The 13,838-nt window shown below is 36.9% G+C and overlaps 1 protein-coding gene across 1 annotated transcript; it reads right to left on the bottom strand.

Moving 5' to 3' along the window:
• Window positions 1-2,510: 2,510 nt before the first annotated feature.
• Window positions 2,511-13,198, bottom strand: LOC117434855 (uncharacterized). Its single transcript, XM_059002796.1, has 5 exons — window positions 13,072-13,198; window positions 8,674-8,772; window positions 7,748-7,831; window positions 5,678-5,862; window positions 2,511-5,178 (listed from the first exon to the last, which is right to left on the bottom strand). The coding sequence occupies exons 1-5, from the start codon at window positions 13,196-13,198 to the stop codon at window positions 4,327-4,329; spliced, it is 1,347 nt and encodes a 448-aa protein (XP_058858779.1). The 3' UTR covers window positions 2,511-4,326.
• Between the last annotated feature and the right edge of the window lie 640 nt (window positions 13,199-13,838).

Genomic DNA, 13,838 nt, shown 5'->3' with positions numbered 1-13,838 from the left:
TGGATTTTCAAATACAAGGTTTTTACTAGCACCATTATTTATGAAAAGTGAGACACCTCTGGAAATGTTACAAAACAACCCTTCTGTTTTTTTTTTTTTATTTCGAGTTCTGTTAATTCAATGTGTGTTTATCTGGCTGGTGATCTCCCTTGACTAGCATCAGTACTATAAAAGCTTTCTAGACTTTATACATGGGTGAGCACTTGACTCAACTAGCGTCACCATCATTGTCCTTGTCATATCTATAGATCACTACTGTCTCACACATTGGCAATCACCAGTAACAACCTGAACATACATTTTATAAACGTAAACCAGCACCAAATAAATCAGGAGCAAGGAATAAAAGATTGAAGGTTAAGGAAGGCAAATGTCTTACCTAGCACAGAAAGGAACAGGACAGACTGGACTGGGAGGTGGAAAAGACTGACGAACCACAAGCAGCTGTAGCAATGGGTGGTATAAATGGCTTTCTGGGGCAGCTCTCGAAACAAAAACTTTCTCTTTATGGTAGTGGATAGATCCTTGGACCAATTGGACAAGCAGCTCCAGAAATACAACCACTACCCTTCACCTTGAAGGGCCATCCTGACTCAACAGTGAATATTTAAAATTGCTTTCGTATTTCTGGGGGAGGATACAGTAACATCTGCATCAGCTGGGCAGTTATACATCTGGGCTGAATGGACATAACTTGGTCTTAGACAACCAGGAAGGAGATTAGAGGTAGTCTTCCATTTGTAAGAATTTGTAAGTTGTCACTGTCTTGTATGCAGAACACCACCTATCATGTAACCTTTGCAGTGAAAGAATTGTTAATTACACTTTATTTAATTAAATAATATTCTGCTTCTTAAGAACCAGCACTCCTAGATTTCTGTATTGTTAGCAGACCTTTTTTTATGATAAATACTACTGAACATCACTGTACACTCTATTCAAGATTATGCCTAAAGAAGCAATTTAAAAAAAAAATAAGTTTTTACACTTACATTCATAAGCAGCTGTTAACTTGTTAGGACCATGTTAAACAGGTGAACACTATACGTTCCAGTAAAATATTATCATAAATTTAATAAAATTAAAAATAAACAGTCACAATAAAAAATGTTTTTTTTGGGGTTTTTTTATGCAATAAGAGAGCTGGAATCGAATTTGTAACCTTCTATAGCAGTACTGTAGTGGTGTGCTTTAGTTCAAGTACCACATGGTAGCAAGCAGCAGTCAATTGGATAAACCCTCACATGTCCAGCTCACATAACCAGCATTCTCTCAGTGGGTATTCAGATCAAAGTAGACATTTCAAGAGGCTCTTCTAGTTTGAGCATGCTCACAAACTGTCAACCATATGGGCTCCCTTAAACATACAGAAGTAATAAATAATAGAGGAGAGTAATTAATGTAACGGGTAACAGCAATCAATAATATCTATATTGTGTTTCAATGCAGTGGTCTGATCTGTTGGGAGGCCATTCATTAGCATTTAGAAAAGCGTTAAAAAAAGGTATCGGCTGTAGAAAAGACTTAAAGCTGTTATTCCAGCGAAAGGTGGCCCTACCAAATATTAATGTGGGGGGGTTGAATACTTATGCAAGCAAGTTATTTCAGTTTTTTATTTTTCTTAAAAATATTTCCCAACATAAAACCAATGTCACCTTACAATAATTGATTTTGAGTTTGTGTTTTAAAATAAAATATCAAACAGAACAAAATTTAAATGTACCATTTGTAATTCAGTAATATGAGAGAATTGGTCAGGGGTCTGAATACTTTTGCAAGGCAATGTATATATATATATATATATAAATAAATAATGTCCTTCCTTAATACAAGATGGAAAGTGACCGTGACCGTGAATCAGTTGACATTCTAATAGGCTTTCAAGCAAGTTTTCTATTGAGCCTACAGTTTTAGACACAAGTACAGTATATAACAAACCAATGAACTTTAGGGGCTAACAATGCTGGGATGTTAGATTCCATTTAATTTCCTAAATGTTTAACCATACCAAGAATTTGTGTAACCAATCACCAAGAGAAGCTCTCTATGAGGGTGTCATTACTTTATGATATGTATCTGAATAAATAGCCTTACACTACTCATATCTTACTTTATAAACATAGCAGCCTACATCTGTATTTGGCATGCATATCTTAGACAATGGTTTAACATTTAAGAACGATTCTAAACATTCAACACTTGGAAATACGTTTGAACCTTTCAAGTTATACCCTTAATATTTATTTCACATACCACATCCCCATAGGCAGACTGCCACTCTAGAGATACATATCAATTGAGCAGTCTGGCTCTGGGGGTGAATGCATATCCAAAAAAAAATGACCGCTTATCAGTTATAAGTTAATACTTTGTGTGTCTTTATTTTATCTTTATTTTATCTGAGCTCTGGTAGAAACAAACTAATTTCTGGTAAAGTCAAAGACACATAATAATAATAATAATAATAATACAAACCACAGACAATGAAGACACAGTATTCGATTGGCACTGTTTCAACAATGTACGTTTAATCACATTATGTACAATACACATGGCATGAACTACACGAAAATGCATAATAGAATCTGTAAACTTCATTTCAATCTCCAAATTTTAATACCAAAAACACAGACGTACCAAAAAAAAAAAAAAAAGTCACCTGAGTGCAAAGGTACGTATAACTAGCATAGGATGACTGACAAACTGTCCAACAAAAAATATTCTTTACATTAAGTCATAAAATACCAACTATGCCCCCATCCCCTATCCAAAAGGTGCAAGCCGCCACTGCAGCAATAAGTACAGGAGAGTATATTACTATTTTATATAGGTATTAGAGCAATATCATTCACTGGTCACCACATTTTGCATTAAAGACAAAATACAGCCACTGCACATGCCATTGTATTACACAGAGGTTACAACACCAAGACTATTTTTTATTTATTAACCGGTTAAAAGTATACTCAGTTTTCACAAGTCACAACGGGAAGAGACCCAGGATATTCCACAAAATATTACCAGCAGTGTGTGTATCAACACTAACACACAAAACAGATACAAAAAAGGCACTATAAAAAAAGGGGTCGATTTCTGCACTGGATGTCCTCTTCACAGGTTTCTCCCACATAAAAGAATGATGTTCTTCAGCTCAAGATACACAGCAGACCACTGATCAGGCACTCCAAAGGGGTGTGACGAGAAGCAGGACATACCGATCATTTAAATGTACTGCATGATACCCGTATTTCAAACTGACGGAGAGAGAACCACCAAATTCTGCTGCGTAGCAAATTTCAAGCTGATATCTCCAAGCACTTGGGCTGTGTCATCAGGAAAACAAAAACTCCGAAAAAAGTATGGAAATAGTTACTTTCACTATTTCGTAAATGCATCTTAGAAAGTAATGCTGGTATAAGTTCAATGCAATATTCATGTATTTTGAGGCTCCTAGCATTACTTCAGTGGGTCAGAACAATCAAGTGCAAGGAACAAAGGATACTCATAGAAGAGATACAAAATTTGGACCAGGATGGAATCATGTAGTGTGTCTAGCCAATAAAAGTGCAGAGAATATTGTTAATTGTGTATAAAAACAACTTTGCAGTGTCCACCAATTGAACCCTCATTGAGGGTGTATATAAATACATCTTTCATTCAGGGGAAACCTGGGCGTACTTGCAGTAAACATGCCTGCCTATGTACAAGTTGCCACTTGTTTCACAGTAGCTCCTAATCTGGTGTGAACTGTCAATGCCTTTGCACCAAATGCATTTTAAAAGTATTTCCTTACTATTTTAAACTTTGCTCTAGCACTGCTGCCCTGGCTGTGTGATTGTTTGGGCAGTGTGGAGTAAACCACTTTGTTGCCTCCATCTCCCTAAAGTGACAGGCAGCGGATTCATCCTTGTTACCTGAGCTTTAAAAACAGCAGAATTCCCCTAGGTAAAATAATAATAATAATAATAATAATAATAATAATAATAATGCTGATGGGCTATTATTCTGCCCTATAGCTAATAAATTCTGCTCCTCCCACAAGTCATATATCTGAAATTGGACAGTTCCAAAAGTAAAACTGTTCCTGTACTCTGTGTCCATTATTAGTGTCTCCAGTCCAAATTACAATAAAAACCAGGTTCCATAAAAACTACAAAAAGGGGTCCTTCAAATCTAAAAATTGCAATGATGGCCTGCAAAGACAGGAGCCCATCAATTGCTTTGGCCAGTTTATAGCCATTTATAGCTTAATTACCCTGCATTCCCTATGCTGAAATGAGAACTACATTTTTTAGTTCCTATAACCACAGACTGAGCAAAGTAAGGTTAGGTCCACGCCATCTTGCGGGATATGGCCTGTTTGAAGCACTCTGGATCCACGTTTTCACCAGGTCTCAGCGATTTCTCCAAATTCACCAGCAGATTCTGATGACACTCCTGAATGTTAACTGGGTACTTGGCTCTCACAAACTCATAGGCAGCAATCAGCCTCATGTTCTGCTTTACCATCAAATACTGGATAATGCAAGTGGGAGCCAACGAATACCCATCCCTGCAGTGGATCAAAACACGCTTTCGCTTCTCTGTGGAAGCGTCGATACACTCATTGATGTCCTCGAAGCTGCGCTGCTTCAAGGCCACGCTCTCCTCGTCGGAAAGGCCACTGATGTCAACCTTGAGGCGGGACCAGCTGTGCTTGGTGCCCCGGGAGCAGGTACAGGGGATGAGGCCCACCTTGTGTTCACCGGCGAAGCTGCTCATGTCGATAACACTGTCGATGCTGTTCCTGCAGAGGATCCGCCCGCTGTAGGCAGCGTTGAGATTCCCCACGTAGATGTAGTCTGTCACTTTCGCGATGACCGGCTCTGAGAATTGGAAATGCTCCGGGATGCTCTGCTTCGAGTCCAGGGCGTCCTCTGCTTTGTTCCCCCCTCTTTTGTTGTAATTGCGGAGTTTCTTGGAGCCCGACCGGGACGGGGGGTTGGAGTCAGATTCAGAGCTGCTGTTCCAGGGAGGTGAGAACAAGGAGAAGCGGCTGGAGGACTTGCTTTTGGTTAGAGGCTCAACAGGACTGGATAAACTGGAGCTTGATGTGTTTGATCCAGAGGCACAGAAGAGAGATGCTCTTTCTAGAGACCCGGTGCTGCTAGCCGCCCCAGCACTGTGTGCCTGCTCCATCTACAAAAAGAGGAGGCCAGGGTTACTCTACTTTGTATGTATTACAGGCTGCATGCACACTGGTATCTTCAAGGTAGCTATCCCTTTTCTCTAAATGATAAATAGCCACCTAAACTGTTAGTACAGAATAATAAGAAGGATGGCAATTTGTCAATAACTTCACTCACTCTATTTACAAACAGCTATGGCTTCAACACAGAAAGTCTTAAATCTGGTAGCATTTAGATCAGTTACAATCAGATTACTTTAACCAATAATTTCTACTACAGTACAATTCTACATATGAAAATACTGCAATTATATTGATTTAACAATTACTTGAGACTTTAGTGGATTTATAGAAGTAAAAACCTTTTTGAATGTAGCAATCAAAACCTTTTGGATATTTTCTGACCATCTGCAAGTAACCTTTAACATTCATTTTATTTAACTGGAAACCAGCATGTGCTGTAGAAGTGTAACATTCAAGGTTTCCTCGCGCACACTGTGTAAAGTGTACCTGAGCTTTGAGGTTGTTCTTCCAGTCTTGTGATTCGAGAGCTCTGAACCTTCCATTGCTGTCAGAAGAGACGGACAGGCAGAGAGGGCGGTGGGTTCGCACACGGAGCTGGGGAGTTAAGGCCATGATCACCGGCTTCTGTTCGGGCTGCTCGTTTCTACTCATAATTAGGTTTGGACAGGAACCTGGCAAAGAGAAATATCTATAAATACCATGCATGTCAGTGGCATACATATCACCCATTAAGGATATAAAAAACATGTTCTTTATTATGAAAAATGCAGATCCCATTAATTACATCCACAGCATCTTAAAAAATCCATGCCCAGTTTAATCAAACCAATAGGTTCCCAAGATATAGCCTATAATATCTTAGGCAACCACATACTGTGAGAAACTAGGTTACGGTGAGCATTCACATTATTTAAATGCAAGTTTCCTCAGAAAACAAATATGTTTTTTTTTTGCCGGTGTCATGTTTTAATATAATCACAGCCAGACCATTTTAATATAATTTTCATTATCATTATCAGTATACTAGATATTAAGACTGAATATTGCCCTGCATGATAAATGTACCAACACTAAGAACACGTAACCTTCAGAATGAAAAACTGGTCAAAAGAGCAGCTCTTTGATAGAAAACCCAAACATGTGGGAGCTGATGAATCATAATTTCAGTTGAACTAATGCAATTTGCTATGCAAATGTGAAAGATGTGGGTTGATAGAAAACATCTTAATGTTACAAAACCTAACAGACATTCACTTCTACTTATGAAGCACTTAATTGGCCTAAGCACCTCTTGTTCCCTCTTCACACAATCACATAAGAACATACATTGCACCTATACAATGAATGCCTTCATTTTTTTGTTGGATGTCCCTATTTTACATGTGTTGATTTGGCCGAGGACGGGTTACCTGGGATAATTAAGTGTCCAGTTTAAAAAAACAACAACAAAAAAAAACCACGCATGCACATTTATACTGCTCGTCTTTAAATGCATTTCCCTTTCCGCTAAAATACCATTTCTGTGTTGTGTGCTTTGTACACATGACATTAAGAATGACTGTACAGTATACAGATAGTAAAATCAAATGAATACCCAGCGCATTGTTTCACTTTAGCCTATAAGCTACTGCAAATAATAACAGTAACACACAAAATAAATCATGGCTTCTCTCTACACACAACTGTAGAATTCGGAAATAAAATATTATTTTAAGTTGAAACTAAAGGAATTATACTATGCCTAATTTAAACATAGCATATTATCATTCAACCAAGAACAAAAAGCTTACTGACCTATCCACAAAAAGGATGACCTATATTTGTCCAGCAGTACCTGGCTAAATATTAACACTAGGGAGATAGTGTACCAACCAGACATACATGCATGCTGCACATTTTATTAAAGCAATGTCAATATTTGCATGCGTCACTGAAACTAATTAGCACAGATGTATTGCCACCATGACGAAGGGCCTGTATAGAAGTCAAACATCTCTTGTGGCCTGTGACAATGCAGTTTCAGTACTGATGTTTGGAATTCTTTCTGTAAGGACAAGCAGCCAGGAACAGGATGTGTTTAAGGGCAGCTTTCACTGTTTCTTTACTGCATGTTCACAAACAGGTTAGCTAGACTGAGGGATTATCATAGCGAGCGTGTTTCTGAAGATGGATACAGGTTAAAAGCATGACTTAAATAATAACAGACATACCATGATGTACATTTTAGAGTACCTATTTAAATACCCGGCACAGCCATCTCATATTTTGTTCATATTAATTATATGATCTGATTAATGTCAGTAGTTTTTTTTAATCGATTCATGTACTGTAGGTTTTCTTTACCAATTCTGAAACAGTTTTAGCAGCCTACAGTACTGTACCAAAACCACTGACAACAGACCTCAAAATCATAATCAACAGTTCACTGAAGGGACTGAACATTTGGGGTCGGCACCAGGAACTACTTGGTTTGACACTGAATGCCTAATGAAAGTTTTGATGTGTGTGTATTACGAGCTTTCGGCTTTAAACTAACTGTACAAGAGACTGACATACCTGTGCCACATTCTGAGCGGGTAATGGTCGACTGTAAATAATTGTGGATCTTAAATGTTTGATGAAGATGCTTCGAAATCACGCCTGCAAGACAACAAACAGGATTTAATGAACAACCACAGCCAAAGACACAACTGAAAAGCACACTAATCGTGTTAGTGGAGTACTCCAACTTTACATTCTTACAAATTAAACACCCAGATATATTTTATCAATTTACATTAGAGACCAAAGTGCCATGCGGCAATCCATTTTATTATGTGTGGCTGCTCTTCTGTATTTATTTTTGCTGAATTAAAAGGAGCCTACTGTGGCAGATGTTTGACCTTAATGAAATTACCCACGATAGAAGGGACCCAACATTTTGTATATTATATTATACAAATAAAAGGAATCGTATTTTGGAGATTAGTGATGAATTAGTGATGAATTGCCTTGCGCTAGTTTTAGAAAGCAAATCTGAAGTTAAAAACTGGTTAATCTGGTTAAAGCATTCTAGTTTGATCAAAAAAGAAACAACAGTTCTATACTGCTATAAAGAATATATATATATTCTTTTTTGTATATATCCCAAAAAGTTTAATGTATAAAAAAAGCTAGAACATGTGTAACAATAAATATGCAAATGTATAATTATGTAAATGCAAAACTGAATCAAATGTATCATAAAAATGCCTCTTGCGATACAACTAACATTTTGATATGACCACAGTGACTTGGCGGGCGTTTAACAGAGAATGACATGATGATTTAAGGCAGAATCGCTACAATACAGCTGAAGATAATTACTGCCTGCCTACTACAGTACCTGCTGATCTACAATAATATTACAGCACCGCCTTAAAATTACATAATACATATTTTTCAGAATATGTATAGTAGTTACGGTTAACTCATTTTTACCACACATTCGTATTCTGAATTACCTGTCGTGCCATTTTTCTTTGAATGTAACTTTTTGTCCAACAGTTTAAGTGCAATGAAGTCTTTGTTCCATTTTTCTATGGATTCCATTTTTTGCCCTCCTGGGAAAGAATGCAAAAAGACAAAGTATTAATGCAATCCGAACAGAGAGCAAGGAAAGTGTTAGCAATACCTACTGAGAGTAAGAAAGCATTGATCCAATACCTATAGAGTGTAAGACAAACTAGGATTGTGTTTATTTCAAATGTAGAACCAGGAAAATCACAGATACGGTACTGAATTCTACCTCACCCTTGCTTTACCACAAATGATCTTACTGGACTATCTGACCTTGAGAGAGGTGAAAATCAGCTTGCATCTCACACAAAACCCTATATATATACATATATTTTTTTTAAATCTATATACTTAAGTATTAGAGCACTATAGCTAATTTTAAGGTGACATCATTCCCATCTGATACAAGAAATGTCAGATGGCTATATCACATCAAGATCAGGGTCGACTATATATATATATATATATATATATACATATATATATATATATATATATATAATAAAATATGAAATGGTCACTGCTGGACATAGTAACTCAAAAAGACAACAGAAGAAGAACATTTTAAAAATATTCTAACAAAGATTATCTTATTGGATCGTTGGGAATTGATTATAAATAAAACAGCAGGCTTCCCCACAGAAAAGCTTACAGAGTATGAATCGAAGCAGTTCAGAGTTTCTGGGGGTGTTTTACCAAACCATGGAAGGGATACATAGCAACATTTATATTCCCATCAACAAACAAGCAAACGTGCCACCACAATGAGGAGGATCGGGACCCCCAATACTCCGATTACAAAACGACCAAATAGATCATCGAATTACTCGGCAATCCGCAATACTGCTTCTAAATGCAAGGCATTGTCCTGCAGGAACACTAACAAATTGCAATCGTTGCATTGAGTGCGTTTTTCAAACATACTGCCAATGAAGACAGCAGTAGATAGAGTGATGTTATAATAAATAAACAGCATTTTGTTTAGAGGATTTTTTTTAAATCATAAAAGGCGAGATATACATTAGAATTTCAACTGTGTCTTGTTGCTCATTTGCCTGATACGTTGACGCCGCACTTTAACAATACTTTAAGAAAACGTATGCTATTTAAATATTTCCCAGCTAGATTAGACAATGCAAAAGTAAAAAAAAAAATGCAAGATGTATTTCAGTTAAACCCTAAATGTAGATTAGTTGCACGCTTGAAACTCATTAAAATATAGGTCGTGATATTTTTAATACAACCCCCACGCAAAGCTATTGCAAACATGCACGACACAAATGCAACAGGCACTGGTTTCGTTTAAAAAATGCATGCAACCAACGTATTCGCTTGATATTGCATGCACAACGGAACAATTGCTTTCACTTACAAAAAGTATGTGTTATTAACTGCAATTCAATGGAATGCATAAAATAACGCACATACCACAAATTTAGCAACCTGCGACTAGAATACTGGAAATCAAATTAATACTAGTACAGGACCAATTCTCTTCAAATACATTCTAGCTAATTTGTTAATGAAAAGCAACGCTTAATTAACGTAATCGCTATTCATTTAAAAAAACAGAAATGAAACAAAGACACAAACCCTCACGCCATTCACTCTTTCAGCTGCACACAGCTGGACGATGCTCACGTGGACATTCCAATTGCATCGATGATGCGAGATGAACGGAATTCTGGTAAATGTAGTCTTTCAACGTAGTTTTTAGGACGGTTACAGAAAGTGTAGCAAAAAAAAAATCTGATGTCACTTTACAACCTCAATAACATTACGTTTTTATAATGTTTGTTTATATTTTTACAAGTATATACATTTTATATTCGTACTATGCTGTCTTAATCTGCAGTGGTAATGCAGAGACACTGTCTGCAATATCAATGTGGTTGTTACTCTACCCGAGGCAATGGTAGAAGTCGGGCCACTGTGGCATGAGCCATAAATAGAGAATCTCACTCACTTTTGGGACTTTTTTGGTGTCTCACTCCAAAACGGAAGGAATTGACGATGAATGTATTCCCAAACCTCATTCCTATTTTTTTTCAAATCTCACTCATACACTCTGACCTTAGCATCTCTGTAAAGTAGTGTATCCAGTGGACCAATTTGATACTGCAGAATTTATCTCCAAAACACCACAGTGTTTTGCCCTTGTCTTGTACTAGGTAACATCAGAACAGGTCATTTAGAAGTAATGCAGTAATACCCTAATGATATCGTTTTTTTTTTTTTTTTGTTTGTTTTTAATTCAAATGACTCGTTTGAAACTCTGTCAAGCTTGCAAGGTCTAGTTGCATATAATGCTAATTAAGCAGCTGGGTGAGATTTGGAGATTTGTGTGGGTTGAGTTGAGAAAATGAGAATTGACCATTAAGGATTAAACAGACCTTGATTTATGCTCAGCCTTTCATGGTATTAGTCATTCTTTACTGAGACCCTGGTGTCAGTGACAATATAGCCTTTGGGGGACATTTAACATACTGTATATAGATTATCTTGTTAATTTCAAGGACATTTTTAAATGACCTTTTCTGCCTGCTTTGCAACATGCAGACAGACTGTTTAAAAAATCTTGTTTAACTAGTATTAATGTTTTGAAAACACCAGCGAGAAATAGCGTTGGCCTGTAGTTCTATAAGCATTTGTAGTACAACCAGTTTCGTAAGCATTAGTCTCAAGGAATAATTAGTCATTAAGGGTCTGGGGACTAGGGGTGCTTTCAGCAACCCCGTTTTAAAAATTGTTCCAGTGCCACTGTATCCCTGGCTTTAAATGAGAGACTAAACAATTTCTTTATTTTTTTTGGCTTTTATTTTGCAATCCTCAATTAAACATTCATTTATTGACTAATCACCCTGCCCTTATAAACGTTTCCCATATAGCAATGTGTAATAAAACAAAGTGAAAGCATGGGAGCATAGGTAAGCATTGTAAATCCCGGAGAGATATGGTAAAGCATTCTAAAAAGCATGGCAATCCACGGTAAACTATGGTAAATGCATAGTAGCACCATGGAAATCGCATGGAAACTATGCAAAGTAAATTTACCATGGTATACTTTTATAAGGATAGTGCCCAGCTTGGTTCCTTACACCTGACCTATATATTAAATTACTATCGCATGCATGTTTTCAACTGTATTTAACAGTTTTCATGGAGTCTACTTTTTTTTTTTGATTCTTGCTTTTTATGAATAATGTTTTTTCAACGCTTTAATTACCAGTTCTATATTAATTTAGTAAATTGGTTTGGATTGCACCTCTGCTTTGTATGGTTTCACTATGCTTATTACACTTTACTTAGATTTTACCATGGATTACAAGGGACACCCTGCGAAACAAACATGTGTTAACATTCAATAAGCTAATGAAACACATGCACAGTATGCACAATGCCTCTTGCTGTAGAAGATGGCAATAAGCAGTGCTGGGTGCTGTCTTTTACTGTACCCACACTCCTAAGTTATATTGGACTTACTGTTGGTTTTGGGCAACTGAAACGAGCATCCCTTTCATTCTGTTAAAGCAAGCCTGAGCTGTAGCCTAAATAGGTCACCTGGATGTATTATGATTGATCATCTGTGCATCCTGCATGCTTTTATAACACTCCACTGCAGATAACCTCCATTTAGATTTGTAACGTGTGCAAGGCAAACCCGTGCTGATGTAGGTGCAAAATATATATGAGCAATGCATGATACACAAAGGAAAGACAAAAATACTGCTGATACAAGCAAACAGGTCTCTGCTTTAACATGAGAGCACACTCAGAGTGGTCAAATCAACAGCTACTTGATTCCCTTACTATACAATGGAAGTAGTCTAACTGAAAGCATTTATTTTATTCTGATAAAAAGGTTGCAAAGGGAGAGATGCAGCAACGACAAAGGCTGGCAAAAAGTTATTTGTAACTAAATCACATTGTGTATATTTTAAATGGGTCAAAACTGGTAACCAAAAACATTTTCATGCATCTCCTTTGCAGATTCCATTGTCACTGGTCCAAATCAACTTCATGCCATTAGTATCTACCCAGTAAGATTAGAAGACAAAAAAAAAAACATATGGGTCTGGTTTGACAGACTAGAATAGAGCTGATTAGGGTTTGTGAACCAGAAGGACAGTGAGTGTACATTTAAAACACATTTACTGTATGCGCAATGTTTATATAAAAATGAAGTAAATGTCACCAGACCACACTTCAAAGTTACTTTAATGCACATTAAACACCTGAAAAGAAGCAACATTATTGCTTCTTTTTGCTAAACTTCTATAACAACTCACCTATATTCCCTAGTACTGTTATGTTGAAAAGTGTAAAAAAAAATATTCACTCACCTTTTGGATCAATATCCTTCAATGAAATAGGTATTTTCTTCTTGTTCTGTACTTCAGTCACACTAAAGAGCTCACTAACATCCCCTGCTCGCTGGTCTCCCTGACCGGTTATTGAATGAAGGTCCATTGAGTGTAATCACTTATGTAGCTCGCCTATGCCAGGCTGTAATTGGACAGATTACCGCTTGCTAGTATCCTGGTTACAGCTGCCTAGAGTGACATCACTGATGGTTTCTAACATCCTTCAAGCATATGTCTGTCTCTCAGTAGGAGAAAGGCAGGATTAAGCAGTACAGATGAGAACTGATAATGCCAGCTGTAATCAGTAATATAATTAAATAGTCATATGGACGCTTTAACTGCTTGGTACGACAGTCCAGCAAAAGTTACAACTCTTTTTGTGCAAGTAAAATGCTAAATGTAATGATTGTTTTGTAGAAGATGATACAAATACAAAATGTAAAAAAATACAATTTTTTATATCAGGAGAAATAATGATATTAGTGATGCAGTTTATAAAAACACAACCATAAGGACTTGAACTCAAGTACTCTGCCTGTATCCTGTAGAACTCCCAGCTGTCTTTAGAACCTCCATCCAGTTGTTCTTTAATCCCATGAATCTAGCAACCGAGAAATAAGACATGATCATGGAACAAGTTTCTCCTAGGAGGGTGTTGCTAAGAAATATTACTCAATAAATCAAATACGTCTTTCCCAAGAAGTACTTCTTTCACAACCAAAAACTAAAGACAATAATAGCGAATG

The sequence above is a fragment of the Acipenser ruthenus genome, chromosome 28, assembly GCF_902713425.1.
Source record: "Acipenser ruthenus chromosome 28, fAciRut3.2 maternal haplotype, whole genome shotgun sequence".
NCBI lineage: Eukaryota > Metazoa > Chordata > Actinopteri > Acipenseriformes > Acipenseridae > Acipenser > Acipenser ruthenus.
This window is presented reverse-complemented; position numbering and strand designations above follow the sequence as displayed.

Coding starts and splice junctions, on each gene's coding strand:
- LOC117434855 (XM_059002796.1), bottom strand. CDS start 13,198: ATGGACCTTCATTCAATAACCGGTCAGGGAGACCAGCGAGCAGGGGAT. Junction 7,832..8,673: donor AAAGAAAAATGGCACGACAG/GTAATTCAGAAT, acceptor GTTGTCTTGCAG/GCGTGATTTCGAAGCATCTT. Junction 5,179..5,677: donor AGAACAACCTCAAAGCTCAG/GTACACTTTACA, acceptor CTCTTTTTGTAG/ATGGAGCAGGCACACAGTGC.